This window comes from Sprattus sprattus, assembly GCF_963457725.1.
Source record: "Sprattus sprattus genome assembly, chromosome: 8".
Taxonomy (NCBI): domain Eukaryota; kingdom Metazoa; phylum Chordata; class Actinopteri; order Clupeiformes; family Clupeidae; genus Sprattus; species Sprattus sprattus.
The window spans coordinates 11,085,987-11,103,493 of NC_137927.1; the positions used below are offsets into that span (position 1 = coordinate 11,085,987).

The 17,507-nt window shown below is 45.8% G+C and overlaps 1 protein-coding gene across 2 annotated transcripts in view; it reads right to left on the bottom strand.

Annotated features, from left to right (window-relative positions):
* mpped2a (metallophosphoesterase domain containing 2a) overlaps positions 1 to 17,507 on the bottom strand; it is a 50,059-nt gene that overhangs the window by 23,502 nt on the left and 9,050 nt on the right. For both annotated transcript variants that reach the window (XM_080843072.1, XM_080843073.1), the window contains 2 exons: positions 14,774 to 14,955; positions 5,892 to 6,117 (listed from right to left, as the gene is read on the bottom strand). In XM_080843072.1, coding sequence (XP_080699198.1) covers positions 5,892 to 6,117; positions 14,774 to 14,955 — 408 coding nt within the window. The remainder of the gene's footprint in view (positions 1 to 5,891; positions 6,118 to 14,773; positions 14,956 to 17,507) is intronic.

Genomic DNA, 17,507 nt, shown 5'->3' on the forward strand with positions numbered 1-17,507 from the left:
AACACTAGGCATACAGACACATGCATACCCCCTCTCACCACACACACACACACACACACACACACACACACACACACACACACACACACACACACACTGCAAGCGTCATCTGAAAGCTTTCAAGCAAAGTGTGCTACTGAACACAACAAGCGCCAACTCACAAACACACAAACACACACACACACACACACACACACACACACACACACAAACTTTGAATGTTTTCAAGCTAGTTATATGTCTGAGCTGTCCTGCCTGTTACACACATGTGCGCACACACACACACACACACACACACACACACACACAGCCCTGGACTGAGCGCTGGTGATCTACGGCACTGTCTGACAGCAGACACACTCACCCCATGTGAACCCGGCATGTCTTATGACTTTGGTGGCCCACTGTCTCTCTCCCTCAGCCCTGCCACCCTAGCCTTGGGGGGAGATTAACAAAAGCATGAAGCTCTAACACCACACAGCCCCGCCACCCCCCTTCCCTCCCCTCACACACACACAGGCCCCACACCCTTCAAATGCCCCTCACACTCCCCAAGCCTCCCCTAGTTCATACACAAGCAAACACGCATGCTTTCCCTGTCTCAAACACACATTCCGGCACAAAAATGTTCTCTGTCAAACACACCAACAGCCTTTCTCCCTCCCTCCCTCCCTCCCTCACACACACACACACACACACACACACACACACACAAGATAGCCCAGTTTCGCTGTCTCAGACACTCAGATAGCCTCTCAATCTGACTGACACACACACACACACACACACACACACACACACACACACACACACACACACACACACACACACACACACACACACACACACCTCGTCCCTCCCCGTTGTCCTTGATAGTCTGAGTCCCAGGCACCTTGCTGACAGAGACAGAGCAGAGACATGCCGCCAGGCTAGATAAATGACCCTTTAATGCTCCTGAAAGGGCACTCTGCAGGAAAAAATGTCTTTTCTTTTCTTTTCTCTTCTCTTCCATTACACACACACACAGACAGACACAGACACAGACACAGACACACAGACGGAGTCATGAGACTACAGTCAAGTGTGTTTAAATGACTAACCGCAGACCCAGCCACAGGGCATAACCTATCTGATTTGGGAAACAAAAGCCCTGATCACAAACACAAACACAAACACGCGCGCGCAAGCTTAACACGTGACATGTACTCTGGCAGTATTTGTTTATTGTGCTTGTTTGGCTGTCTTTACCAGTCATCAGCTTGCATAGTCTAATCTTGACTGGGATTGCTGTTTGTGGATACAAGTTTGTGTTTGTGAGAGGGACAGAGAGAGACAAGAAAGAGAGAGAGAAAAAGACAGACACAGACAGCGTGTGTGAGAGAGAACGAGCGCGCTCGTCTGCGGCCCCTCTGGAGAGGCTCTCAGGGGTCAAGCTCAGGTCTGATCCTCGGCCCCCGACAAAAGCGCCAGGATGTTCCTGAACAAAAGGCCACTTCCTGTAAGAGGGGAGGCTGGGAATTCAGCCGCGGCAATGGCGGCGAGCGAATGAGGGACGCGAGAAAACAACCTCACCCTCATCCCGCCATTCCACCTCTCCCCTTTCTCCTCTCCCTCTCTCTCTCCTCTCCATGACTCCCTTAGCCCAGCTGAGCCCACTAAACTCACTTAGGTCCAGCCAATGACATTATTACCACTGGCATTAATGCATTTAGTAGGTTTAGCATTTAGTGAATGTATAGGTTTAGGGGCCTGGGTGCTCTCTTTCCATGGGTTGAAATTTATACTACTCATGCATACACCCAGTTATCTAAACACACACACCACACACACACACACACACACACACACACACACACACACACACACACACACACACACACACACACACACACACACACACACACATACACACACACACACATTTTCAGTGTATTCAGTGGCGGTGTGTGACCTTTGCAGAATGAATAAATGAATAAAAAGTGCTTAAGTGACAAAAATCAGCATGGGGACAGGTTTTTCTCTACGGGGAGCAGGCGCGCACACACACACACACACACACACCAACACACACACACACCTCTGCAGACTGCGCATTTAAGCGGCTTTATGTTGACCTATTCTGGTGTCTGCTGACATGAAATATGGAGGGGAGCGCTTAGCTTCATTTCTACAGCGCCTCAGACAGACAAGACAACGGGCCCTGCAGCTTTAAGCCATGCCCCACATCAAACAGCCCAGACTCCACGCAATACAGCTACTGTGTCAGGGCTCTTAGTTTGACACCTATACACAGAGAGAGTAGCGAGGGGGAGGAGAGGAAGAGAGAGAGAGAGAGAGAGAGAGAGAGAGAGAGAGAGAGAGAGAGAGAGAGAGAGAGAAAGGATGAGAGAAAGGCTGGGCACGGAAGAGGGGTGTACAGAGGACTAGAGGGGGAGAGAGATAGAGAGAGTGCGAGACAGAGAACTAAATGTCCATGGACACCTACATGTTAAGGAGCAGAAAGAGAGACTGATGCTCAGCTTAGGTAAGGCTGTCAAACTAGGAAAATGTGTTTTGAACCAGGAGACCAAAACGACATAAAGAGAGCTGCAGAGAGCAAGAGAGAGAGAGAGAGAGAGAGAGAGAGAGAGAGAGAGAGAGAGAGAGAGACTGGGAGGATGATATGAGCGGGAGATGAAGGGGGGGATGCACGGCTGAGGTGGTTGACCCTGTGGCCTTGGGAATTCCTTTGTGGCTGGGCCCAGGCGGCGAGGAGACTCACACAATGGGCTAATCCCAGCAGGGGGAGGCCGGGTGACCATGAACGAACACACACACACACGCACACACACACACACAGATGTAGCGCACCACTTGTTGCAATAGGAAGCGGGACTGAAAAGCAGGGGCAGGGAGAAGTTGCTGCTGCTGCCGGTGCTTCTGTCGCAGCCGGTGGAGCACACAGACAGCGTCGCAGGTGGAGCACACAGACAGCGTCGCAGGTTGAGTACACAGACAGCGTCTCAGGTGGAGCACACAGACAGCGTCGCAGGTTGAGTACACAGACAGCGTCTCAGGTGAAGCACAGACAGCGTCTCAGGTGGAGCACACAGACAGCGTCGCAGGTGGAGCACACAGACAGCGTCGCAGGTGGGGCACACAGGTGGAGCACACAGACAGATGAAGCAAGACCCCCAAAAAAAAACATAGGGTCAACATCCTCAGGTGTCATAAGTGGACTGCCAGCTAGCTGAAACTGGAGGAATTGTTAGCATGCTTTTATGCTCTTACTTTTAAAAGTCTGCTTCTATGTTTCTCAAATGAGACCTGCTCCAGAGGGTTTATATTTAATGTCCCTCATAGCTCAAGGCTACAGACCCATTTTTTTTCCTCCCAAAGCAACGTCTGGTTGAGGCCTCTCTGCACATTTTCTCTCTATCCCCCTTTCTTATTCTCATTACTGTGTGTGTTCTCTGCAGCAGGGCCATCAGCAAATGAATGCCTATGGGGGGGGGGTGTGTTCTAGCTATATCTGAGGGGGTCTGGTATGTAGTGGAAAATGCAAAGACAGAAAAAAAGAAAGGAGAGAAGGAGAAGGAAACAGGAATATCAAGGGAGAGTTAAACAAATCGAGTAAAGAAGAGAGTGCCAAGAAGAGAAAAGAGAGGCACAGAAAAAAGGAGGCGTTGCAAAGATGGCTGCAGAGTGGCAAGATGTGTCTCTTAGGACTTTGGTATTAGTACATATCAGCTGAGCCCCAACCAGCATGTACAGAGTGTGTGTGTGTGTATGTCTAGTTGGATGAGAGATACAGGGCTCTGAGAGGCCAGGGTTCAGAGTGTGTGTGTGTGTGTGTGTGTGTGTGTGTGTGTGTATATGTCTAGTTGGATGAGAGATACAGGGCTCTGAGAGGCCAGGGTTCAGAGTGTGTGTGTGTGTGTGTGTGTGTGTGTGTGTGTGTGTGTGTGTGTGTGTATATGTCTAGTTGGATGAGAGATACAGGGCTCTGAGAGGCCAGGGTTCAGAGTGTGTGTGTGTGTGTGTGTGTGTGTGTGTGTGTGTGTGTGTGTGTGTGTGTGTGTATATGTCTAGTTGGATGAGAGATACAGGGCTCTGAGAGGCCAGGGTTCAGAGTGTGTGTGTGTGTGTGTGTGTGTGTGTGTGTGTGTGTGTGTGTGTGTATATGTCTAGTTGGATGAGAGATACAGGGCTCTGAGAGGCCAGGGTTCAGCTCAGGCTGTTATAATGGGGGCAAAGGCTTTTGGCCCCAAACTGCTGAGGGCTGCTGAGGCTGAACTGTCCCACAATCTGAAAGGTCTCTGGCAAATGTCAAAACTGCCAGAGGAAATATGAAGACATGCTGGGCATCCATAAATGCAGTTTGACTGGTGACACTTCTACCCTGGGTCACAGTACATTTCTCACAGCCTGGGGGGGCAAACAGACAAGTGTGAAGGAGGATGCAGGGGAGAACCACACACACACACACACACACACACACACACACACACACACACACACACACACACACACACACACACACACACACACACACACACACACACACACACACACACACACACGGCCACCCATGCAGTGGGTTGCTGATCAGGCAGGTAAGTTATCTAAGAGCTGGCAGTGTTTGGACAGGCGGTTTTGTATTTGTGTGTGCGTGCGTGTGTGTGACCGTGTGCCTGCATCTGTGTGTGGCACAGCGGAGGGACCCATCCGACTCCCGGAGGACCGGCCGACTGTCACAACAGACACTTAGCAGCTTTCACTCTAAAGACCCATGGGGGGGATCCTTCTTCTCCGATTCCCCCCCCTCTAGTTTCCCATTTCCCCTCCGTCTGTTGCTCTGCGTGTATGACGGTCGATGTGTGTGTGTGTGTGTGTGTGGGGGATGGACGGGGTGCCACCCCACACACACACACCACCTAAGCCCCAGAAAACACACACACACACACACACACACATCTTGACTGCTAATTATAGTTGAAAACAGGATGGCACCCTGACCCACATGTCTATTTTGGGATGGAGGCAATCCTTAAGTAAACAGTGACAATGGAGCAGGGAGGAAACCACGGACTCCTGAAGGCTGGAGATGTGTCAGATGGTTCTATTCAGGGAGCGAGGAGCACTCATTCCCTCCTGTCTTTTTCCTTTTACTGGAGCGGGTGGGAGCGCAGGATGAAACGCGTAGGTGAAGCAAACAGGAAGAGGCGGAGGAGGGGCCGCGGGGACGGCCCTGAAGACCAGGCCAAGGGGTTCGGCTCCTTCCCAAGCCGAGTGCCGGCTGGCTTTCTATATTCCCACGGTAGCTTTTCAAAGCTCCGGTCCTTGACCCCCCCCCCACACACACACACATACACATATGCCCCCTCCCCGCTTGGATCAGGGTGCTGGGATCAGCATGTCGCAGTAACACACGTGTCATTTAACCTGCTTGTGCAGCACGTGAAACAAGACACTGGGAACAGAGGAGAAAGGTGCGCTCTCTTGGGAAGCCTAGCGACCCGAAGAGCCCTTCCACCCCCACACACACATCTAACCCCACCCTCCCCACCCTACCCAGCAAACACACACACACACATCTACCCCCAGCCCTAGCCCTCCAGCACAAACCACAAAGGCAGAGTTGCAGGTGGGAGGGAACTCCTCTACAAGGCAAATGGTATGCAAAGGAAAACGAGGCAGAGGAAGAGACATTGCCTCTCTTTAGTCCTCTGCTTTCACAGGTACAGTCACAGCCAACAGGTTGCCTACACATTGACATTTAGTTTTATTGCGATGTTTTAAGTTTCATTTTCATTATTCTTTCATTATTCATTATTCTTACTGGCAACATTTAAACCTGAACGGACAGACAAACAGTTGTGGTCATCACAGAGACATGACGGTAGACTCACCATGGTGCCCCGTATATTCGAAAGCCCTTGATGGTGACGTCCGAGTCTTTCAGGTAAACACAGTTTGTGAGTTGGGACTGAACGTTATCAAAGTCCTCAGGTTTCAACTTGGACACAGAGGGAAAGCGATAGTAATCCTGCTTGACCAGGTCAGCCATGAAGTCCTTGTCGAAGGTCAGCTCGTGGTTCCCTGCGATCACCACCTTGAACTCGTATGGGAGACCACCTGTGGACAGCACCAATGAGAACACAAAGAGATGAAACACTGGGCAAGAAGTGAAAAATGGCTGTGCACATCAATATGCAGAAGACACATGTCCACAATTTATTTAAATTTTATTTTATTTAAAAAAAATGACAGCACCAATGACAGCTGGTTTCGAGGAGAAAATCATGATGACAAATGAATCAAATCAAACTTTTTTTTTATACAGCGCATTTCGTAGCAAGAGGTCACACAACACAATCTTTTTCCTTCATTGATTCTTTCTCTCTCGCTCTCACCAGCAACACTTCTGCAGTAAATTAGCTAGGTCAGGAAGTATTAGTGGACCTTAGCTAAGTGAGAGAAGTCCCCTTAACCCTGCTCATCTCAGTTTGAAAAACATATGTCCACTGCAGCCTCATCATTCCACACAACCACAAGAGTACACTCACAGCTGTGTGTGTGTGTGTGTGTGTGTGTGTGTGTGTGTGTGTGTGTGTGTGTGTGTGTGTGTGTGTTATGGCAAAGCTCTTGGTTATGCTGCTGACACAGTAATGTCTTACTCTTTTATGTGGGTCACCGCGCTAAGGGGAGAGGAAATATTTCAGAAACCCACTGACATCATTTAAAAAGGAGGGGGTGGGGATCACAAACCCAGGTGAAGGTTCTGCTTGTCCCTAATGGGCCACTGTTGCCTCTTTTCACCCCCTGCGAGTCTCCGGGAGCAAGGGAGGAGGGAGAAGAAAAGTGCTGGAGTCGACCCAAAATAGCCCAGGACATCTATTAAAGTCAGAGCAGCGTTTTTCAATTTCTCATGTTTTGACCTTTCCCTCCTCTCCTGGGCAAGGTCCTTTTGTGCTGTTCTCTTATGATAGCACACAAGGGGTACGAGCCGTTCCTCACCGCGCTCTGATTGAGCACTCAACCCCAGCTGTTAGCGCACTTCGCCTCTTCTCAACTGGGCTGGCGGAGAAGGGCAGTGCACCCACGCACACTCACGTAGACACACACAAACGCACACACTCATGTGCAGACATACACTCATGTGCAGACATACACTCATGTACGGACGGACACAAACACACACACACACACACACACACACACACACACACACAAATACATCGACACATGTACAAATACATTGAAACACACGTAAAAATACATTGAAAGACAGGCATAAACACACACGCAGACACACACACACACACACACACACACACACAAATTCAATTAAAGATTAAATTAACCTACACCCACTGTAACATTTCACACCATCATAATGTTGTTAAGGTAGTAATTCTAAGAGAACAAAGATTCCTGATAAATAACAAATTAACTTTGAATTCAAAGAAGATATTTCAAGATTTGCTTCCATCTGTTAAATGCCATACAATATTGAAAATATTTTCCAGAACTAATATGACCTAAAAATAAACTAGATCAAGTGATTAAAGTAAAAATAAAAAAATATATAAAAAATTAAATAAAAAGAGAAACAGAACAGCTAAAGGTAAAACAATTCTACATTACTACATAATGTCAAATATTTTGAAGAAAGAGTGAAATGTAAGGAGAGATCACAGAGTGGACGGAGCTGTGCATCGAGCCCTCCTTCTCCTGACCACACAGCGCTGCTGGAGTGCGTGTCCAGAGGAGCCTCTCTCCCCCTCTCACCTCTCGCCTCTAAATTAGCACCCGGCGTGAGTGTGGGCCACCACCGGCTTAGAAATCCCTCTCTAACCTAATGAAGAGAAACCCTCTCTCTCTCCCTGTTCCCTGATCCACCCTGGATGCTGTATATCTTCACACAGCCATTTGCGTGGAGGCTTCCATAGCATCAGCAGAACTAGACCAGGACTCCTGTGTGTGTGTGTGTGTGTGTGTGTGTGTGTGTGTGTGTGCTCCAAGCTGTGTTGGTACCGCTGCTCATGTCAGCGGCCGGCGCGACGCAATTACCACCAGTGTGTGCTCCATCTTTCTGCAACTCAGGGGAAGCATTTAATTCCCATTGCCGTACAGTTTCAAAACAGACAGTGCTACAAAAATGCTACTAATTACTTAGTAGCCGGGTAAAGGAGGACAAAGAGTAAACGTCACAGCCAGACATAGACAGCCATGGACAGAACAGTGCGATTGAGCACCGCTCAAACAAGCCCTATTGCTGTTTGACACACACAAATTGAAACCTCCAACTCGGCGGTAACACAATATCTAAGCGTTCCTGAACTGCCTCCCTTCACAGTAAAACTTGCCAAGGTGCTTAGAAAAGCCACGCAAATCAAGAGAAAAATGACCTACACCAGAAGCACATCTGCAATGCACTGCTTCACATTAGATCATAAGAGTTAACCACACGTAACTAACTCCCCTTTTCTCTGCAGTACCATCAGCATCTAGCAAAGCTACCTGCTACCGATAGAGATGATCTTTTCAAATGCAATTTTGGTTAATTTTTGCATTATAAACTCAGATCTACTGGTCACTATCCCAGATATGACTAACCCGTCATATGCCACATCTAAAAGCAATGCCTGAATATGTCAAGTTAAAAACCAAGTGAACATGTGATACAAAAAAAAAATATGGAGATAAAATGAATCTCAAAGTACATGATATTTTAGTGGCTATTACCACACTTTCTTTTAAACTGCAGACAAGCTCTTAGATTCACTTTGAGTGTGCTTGAGTGAATTCAACATTTTTGAGTTTTTATACCTAAGGTGCTATTGAACAAGCACGAGGATATGAACACTTCAGAAAAATACTTTTATAATTACTTTTAAATACCTATAATTCTATTTAAAAAAAAAAAAAAATCCTACGACAAACCAGCGGTGATGGAAATGAATCTGGGGGGGAGTGCACCATCACACCTTATCATACGTCAAAGCCGACTAGGTGGGATGGCAGACATTCAAGGGCTCAACTATGGACACGTTTTAAATGCAGAAAAGACTCTGGACAATTTCACAAACAGTGAGACAGAAAGAAAGAAAGAAAGAAAGAAAGAAAGAAAGACAGAAAGAGAGAGAGAGAGAGGGAGATCAAAGAGAAATAAGGGGACAGAAAGACAAATAGGGGGAAGAAAGTGTCCCGTACCCGTTCCCAAAAATCTCCTGTTCCACTCTGCATCATTTCTCCTGTAGCACCAGGCAGCCAGAGGAAAGGGCAGACTTGGGAATGATACATATCTGCTTATGCTACACTAGGCTCCGGAGTCAAAACAACCAATTAGAAAGGAGAGGCTGAGAGAGTAAAAAAAGGTAGAGAGATAGAGACAGAAAGAGAGAGAGAGATCACTGAAAAAAGCACTCAGTATAAATAGCTTAAAGCAGCATTATGGAGCTTTGGTCTAAACCTAGCAAGCTACCTATTTAAAAACTAAACTAAACTTGCAAACACCACACTCATATTAGTTGACCTAATAAAAGCTTGTCAACATGGTCAACGGTGTCCTTTGGCGATACTGTTGGTGATTTTGTGATGTACATTTTCAGGGTGTTCCGATCTGAACAACATAACTACATAGTGCATGGCCTGGACAGGTGTGTTAATCTGTCCTTCACACAGACACATACCATCCAAATGAATTTGAAGATGATACCTAAAGTAGTTGCTCATAAAAACATACCTCAAAAAGTGGCAAATTGTTGCAGTGTTGCTTTAAAGACATACAGGCACACACACACACACACACACACACACACACACGTCCATTCCAAGTCGGTCACGTCTTCTAACTGGACATAAGTCATTGGGCATTAACATCCAATTCTCTCACTTCATGTTACTACATTTCTATAGTACTTCACTGCATTTCTGTGATTTTTGTGTCCCAAATCAATACTCTCCAGCCCAGCTGGTAGCCTCTCCGGCCAATGGGAAAGCAGCGTATGCAATATAATATAAATGTAATAACAACACAAAGGCTGGTGCTGATACAGACAGAGGACACAGCTACTGATTCTCCCTACACAGAGAAATGACAATTCTGTGTGCGTGTCTATATCTGTGTGTTTCGGTGTCTGAGTGATCACAAAAATCAGTTTTACTTGCTTTGTATAACCTGAATACATCTATATTGTATAGCTATATAGAAAATGTAAAAGAAAACAAAGCAAATAAAAAGATTAAAAATAAACAAAAGACTGTGAAAAAAAGGTAAAGGACAGATCAGGCTGAACCTCTGACAGCAGTGAGAGTGTGTTGGCTTGATTGGCTGGAGAGGTGGGGGTGCTACTGACTGCTCTCTCCTCCAGGCCCCCCCACCTCTGATGTTGTATTTCAATCCCCTGTGACAGGAGGTATGGTAGGAACATGGCAGGCTTGGGATGACACGCGTGCACACTCCCCACACACACACACACACACACACACACACATATATACACAAACACACACACACACACACACACACACACACACACACAGAGTCACTTTCACACCGAACGGAAAAAGACAATGCAAGCATCACCTAAGCCCCGATGCTCGCACAGGCCACAGCTGATGCTAAATAACTTTCACTTGCGCCTCCACGCACACACAGACACACTTTAAAGTTCAGGGGGCACAGTGGCGCCATGTCCTCTCTGTCTGTCAGTCTGTCTCTTTATTGTCCTGCCAGGTGCCAGTCTTAAGCCCATCACCCTGGCCCCTGCCCTGCCAAACCCAATGACCAACCACCCACCCACACGCAACACATTGTACTCACAACGTGGCAAGGACACAACAAACAAGTACACTACAAGACTGTATAACATGTATATATGTTTTTAAAAGACACACTTACACGCACACAGAGGACGGAACTGATAATGCTATCCTGTTGCTTTGTGGACAGACATACATATGCAAGCACACTCACACGTATCCACACAGACAGACGCACACACGCGCGTGTAAATGACAGTGTCTCGCTGTGCTGATGAGTGTGGGGTGAGTGATGTTTACGCTCGCTCCGGGCCTAATGAGAGCTTGTCATGCATCAGGACCTGCTAAACAGATAAATTAAGGGCAGAACGGCACAGGGCCAGGATTGATGTGTTAATCTGAGGGAGATTGGGGAAGCTATTAAAACGCACAGACTCTCTGTCTTCCTGACAGGCAGTGCGCGCACACGTGTGCTCGCAGGCACACAGAGACACACAAATATCTAAACCTTTACTCCCGACAGATGATCAAGATGAGGGTAAAGGGTAAAGCACAAAGGGGGGAGGGGGATTGGGTGGGAGAGTATGTGTGTGTACGCTTTAGGTCTACAACAACAACTTAATCGACTAAAATCGCCTACAAAAACAGTTGCAAACCAATGTAATAGTCGATTAGTTGGTTACGTAATTAAGCACGTTGTTATGTGCATTAAGTATCTTAGTTATTAGACATAGAAACAGGCTGGAGTAGCCAACGTCCCTGTGTTATAAGGAGCATTTCACCAAACCCTGCCCTTTGGTATAAGGTGCGTTAGCTGCATTGCAATGATGCAGAGTTGACCCGCACAAGTGCGCATACAGGAAAGGAAAAGGAAACCTGTTGGCTCTGCGGAAGATGACTTGGCCACCTTAAGTCCAAAACAAAGTTAAGTATGAGTAGCAACTCAAATAGCCATGACTTCTGCAATGAAATTTTGAGAAATTATGAAACTTTATTGCCCGTTTTTCGTATCTACATCTTGTTTCTCACTAATTTACGATGCTGGAATTAGCCTAAACCTTGAAATTTGGTTAATTTAAACTGATTAGAAAAACAAGGAAGTTGCTTACTCTACTGATTATGCTAAGCCTTTAGCAATGCTATGTGCATTATAGAGATAATTAGGAAAGCAGGCACAAGCGTCTTTTTTCTCATCACAGGCGCTGGATGTAAATCTTTTATTCCAAATTTGGACACAACTTGTGCAATTACATGAAATTTGGTTGGATTACTTCGATGGTAAGCATAGGGTGTCACCAGACTTTCGGAATTGAAATATGCGGCAGTGTAGTTGTGTGGATGTCCAGGAGCCCATGGCTCTGGACCTGTTTATGTTTTCATGCTTAGTGAAATGAAGTTCCTTAAATGTTGCACTAAACCAAACAGAGCTGTTTTTTTTAAACTCCTTTTAAATAAATGCATCAATTCATGTATTAATTAATTGAATAATGTTTTACGAATTAATCAATAAAGCATGGTTAATAATGCATAAACCTTGAATCTCTAAATATATTAATTCTATAGGATTTTAGACTGAATCTATTCAAGGAATCGATTTCATCGAAAAAATTATCAACAGAATAATCAATTATCAATATAGTAACAAGTTGCAGCCCTTGTAAGCTTGAAAAGAAAAACTCCTGGGATAATTCTGCATTTCAGCCATGGAGGTAGTATATAGACCTGGAGAGAACAAGTACCACCCCCATTTATTTCAAAGGCGATGCTATGCTAGCTGCTTCAGCCCAGGAAGTGCCAAATTGACCATCGTCCCATGGGTTCTTACTTCCGACATTATTCATACGGAAAGCTTATTAGGCGCCACATAACTCCTGACAACCGGCACTAAAAAAAAGTGTAGTCTATAAGTGTATATTCTTGTTAAATTAACGTTTGCAGTGCCTTATCCTTCTGATGGCAAGTTAATTACATCCAGCGGATGCAAAGTAACAACCCACCAACAGAAGCGCCACCCTGCATGCAGGTGACCTGTAGTGAGCCCAACAGCATTACCGTACTAGGACAACATTTCTACTCCAAAAACACTGTCCTGGAATCAGTGCAATCTCAGACAACTGCTGAAGGGCTTCAACTTCTATTTGTAGCAACAAAAAACATGGGCTGTTGAACAGGTCTTAACTAGATGCAACACATGCATTAACTAGAAAAATTAAATTATAATAATATATATTGTACAGAACACAACGATAATATTAATACATGTGCTTGTTTAATTTACACGTAGAGACGTGCCTAAATAATTTCTTTCAGTCATGTCATCATGTCACCTACCTACACATATCACCACACCATTTAATTAAAAAATAATTGTTTACCATCTGGCGTCACTGCTTTCTTTTAATGCACACTTTTCAGTTGTAATGTATGGATGCACTGTCTTTTGGCCACAAAATTGCCTCCAGTTGTGCAAATAGGCCTACCTGTTTGTGTATAGGCTAACCCTCAAAATCCTGACCCTCTGGTTTGAACTTCCAGGTCATGGAGGTGACAGCCTGTAAGTGCCATCTCTACTACGGTACTAAACACAGAGGTGAACTTGTCCGAGTGTGAAACCTGAAGCTGAGTGGAGTGTGTCCTCTGACACGTCTGTCTGTCTGTCACACCGCCACAGAGATGGAGAGGGCAGTGAAGGACAGGACAGGAGGGGAAAAAGAAGTGATAAAGAGTCAAACAGACAGACAGGCAGGCAGGCAGGCAGGCAGGCAGGCAGGCAGTCGTGGCAGGGAATGCAAGAGTGTGAAGGTAGCCTTGAGATGGTGGGCATGTTTTAAATGCGCCTAGAGTCGCCCGAGCTCTGCAGTTAGTCAGAGATTGCTACTGAAAGGCTTACCCCACACAACAGGCTTCTCTTACTTCTGATTAATACTAAACCTCTGTGACCCCCCTCCCCCCCCCCCTCTCTCAAAACACACACAGAGGAGAGTGTGTGTGTGTGTGTGTGTGTGTGTGTGACAGAAAGAGAGCAAGAGAGAGAAAGTAAGTGAACATGGCTGAATGGAAGCTTTAAAATGCAGCCAAAAGTCTGAGCTTGACAAAACTTGACATCATACAAATGTGCTGCTTATTTATTTGGTCCACAAAATGAGTAATGGAATGAGAGAGAAAAAGTATGCCGGAATTGAATTCATACATCTGTAAAATAATAATAATAACGGGGTTTATCAGTGACTATCATAAAATGTAATTCCCTTTCATGGGTAAAAAATAAGAGGATAAAAACAATTACAATATGAAAATATTGACAGAGACAGAGAGAGATGGCAATGATGGAGGTTAATTAACATAACAACTAAGGCAATGTGCTATAGTGTCACAAGTAACCAAGCAGAGAAACAAACACTAAAGTCTTGCTTTCTTGTTGAAAGACAAAGGAAGAAAAAATAAAAAAAAAATCAAGAAGGGGCAAACAACTCCTGTGTGGTAGCAGCTAAAAAACACACCCTTTCCAGATGTGAAGTGTGAAAGGCTGGTGTGGTGTTGTGTGGTGTGGTGCACACACACACACACACACACACACACACCATACACACACAGACACAAACACACACACACACACACAGAATGGAAGAGAATCTGAAAGAAACACAGACTAGAAGGAGGAAGACTTGGACATGTTTTTATGAGAATAAGAATAGGAGTAATGGAAGGAAAAAGAGATGGGGAGAGAGAGAAAGAGGGAGAAAGAGATGGGGAGAGAGAGAAAGAGAGAGAGAGAGAGAGAGAGAGAGATAGATATCTGTCACCCATTTGGTGGATTTCTGAGAGTCGGGTTGTACTGCAAAGAAGGCACACCCACACCCTTTCCTGAGTGACAGACCGACCCTGCAAAACTGTCAAGGCGCACCGATCTAATGCCAACATTCAACACGCCGCACACACACACACACACACACACACACACACACAGTCTCCACAGTGTGAGGGGTTAAGCAGAGTGGAGCGGGGGTTAACTGAGGTGCTGTACCTAGCCAGTCGTTAAACTTCTTGACCTCAGAGGGGAGGCCCAGCTCAGTGAAGTCGCCCGTGTGCAGCAGAACGTCGCCGTAGGGCATCTGGATGCCATCTGTCCGCGAGTGTGTGTCGGACACACACACGAAGCGCGTGTGGCCCCCTGGCTTGGGACTGTCATACGAGATAGGGTCCACCCTAAGAAACACAGGGAGAGAGAGAGAAACAGTCAGAAAAAAACATATGAAAAAGATCAGTAAAACATTTCATACATTCCATAATACAGGTGCAAATAATAAAAAAAAAATTTGTTTTAAGTCATTTGACAACATTTCTTTTACACAGGCAGTCACATTTGTATAAGACAAAACTCACAAAACAGATCTATTTATATCCCCCGGAACACAGCTTAACAAAATGTACAATATAACATGCATAGTCTAGACAGTCTAATTGACTTTTCCTCCAGCCTGCTCCTTAAATATAAACCTGCACACTGAGCATCCACGTTAAGACTGTCTTTTCTTTAAAGGGCAGAATACAAAGGGAGCAAACAGCCCTATAACCGGTGGGAAGGGCCGTCTCTGTAGATCAGAGCAAACGCAGAGCTGCAGGACTTAAAGAGAGGCAAGGATTGCGAAGGATTGCATCCCTGATGAGCAAATAATGCTTGTTTCGTCTGGAGAGCCTTTTTATTTATTTGTCCAAAGGTTGTGTAGGAGATGGGTGGTGTGGCTGCTGGCAGTGAAAAGGGGGAGCGTAAGAGCGAGAAAGAGAAAAAAATGAATTCTTCATCTAAAAGCAAAATGCAGGAGATGGAGGGGGGGGGGGCTTGAAAGAAAGAGAGCGCGAGAGATCTTGGCTGTAACTGAAGTCAGCAATGTGCAATAAGCAGCACTTTCCATCTCCGCCATTATTTCATTACTAAAAGGGGATGTCAGTCCACAGAAGGCCTTGGTGTTCTCTAATTAACACTTGCGTCTTCCGTCTGACAAAGAGAGAGTGCCGCAGCTCCGCGCCGCAAAAAAGCACACCGTCAGGGCTGAACACACATCACCCTCACTGATAAGCAGTCGCACATTTAAAAAGAGATGGGGGGGGGGGGGGGGGAGAGAAAAGCACTCCACGAAATCACACATGATGGCAAAATACGGCTATTGCCATTATGAAGCTCAAAATTGGGACACTTCTTTGCAGAGCCCATAAAGGGGTTGACTGGTAGTGTATGAGCGCATCTAGAACAGAAAGAAAATCAGCTAAAAAGGAAGAAAAAGAAAGAGGAGAAACGATGGGGGACGGAGTTCAGTCGAACAAAGAACGGGGAGCTAGGAACGGGAGAAAAGGGGCCGAAAACCATTTCGAGAGGTCTGGTGGTGAGAGAGGGAGCAGCGCATCCGAAATGGGCCACCTTCACAGGAAATTACTGCTCTGTAAACAATATATATACATATATATATATTCAACCCAAAAGAAAGCGATATTTGTAATTGATTGAATGCGGCAAATTAAAGTTAATGTGCGCTCAGTATACACACAAAAACACACACTCTGACGTTGTCCGAGTGTCGTGCTCATACATACACACAAACAGTAGCTAGACACTCTACCCTCACACAGTTACATCCACACACACACACTACCTCTCTTCCTCTGTCTTTCAGGCTCTCAACACACACTCACAGTCATAGATTAGATTTTGTCCTCTGTGGCAAAGGATGCTATGGATTTGGCAGTTCTAGTTATAGAGGTTGTGAGAGTGCAGAGACCTGTGAACTTCCTTCATTACCACACACACACACACACACACACACACACACACGCACACACACACACACACTCTCTCACTATAAGGGCAGGGGCTAAAAAGATCCTGTCAAAGTGCTCAGTCCACATACCCTCTAAAACTGTCTGAACACACACATTTTGGGAAAGACAAAGAAAACACACCCACCAAGATGAGATTGTATGCACCAAAACGCACGGACAGAGAAAGAGAGTGAAAGAGGTAGGAGAGGAGAGAGTGTTTCGCATTTCTCTGGCGCCGAGATTTAATCTGGCATTAAATGAAAGAAAATGACCCAGATCAATTAAAACATGGCAAGCTGTAATAGGTTAAATCTGTGTGCGAAATGCATGTGCATGTGCATGTGTGTGTCTGTGTGTGTGTGTGTGTGTGTGTGTGTATGTGGGTGCGTTTGTGTATAGACAATTTTTTTGCTGTCCCTAGAAATAGGCTGCACAACTTTGAAGGGGGCATGATGGGGGTGTGGGGGTTCTGAATCATTTAGGAATGCACGCTGAGTATTTACCGAGATTGCATTTAGTCTGTTAATAATCCACACCAGCTTTTTTTGCCCTGTCAGTTCTGCACCCTGTTTCACCCGCATACAAGCACACATGCACAAACACACAGGATCCCATTTTCACCTGTCTTCTACTATGTGTCAACCAAGTGAAAACACTACTGACAAAAAACATTCACATGGAAAGCTGTTTTTCGCCTTGCCTGTACCCAGCCTCACCCAAACAATAACAAAACCACAACTGCCAACCACACACACACACACACACATACATACAAACACACACCCAGCAGTGGCACTGAGAGTGAGAGCTTGTGTTCGTCGTCATATTAAATATTCATCAGGTGGAAAGAAGTGGGAAGATTATTCCAGCCGCGGGTTTATTCCCAGAGAAAATCGGGTTAGGATAAAACCCTGGGAAATACCACTCCTTCCAAACTGAATCTG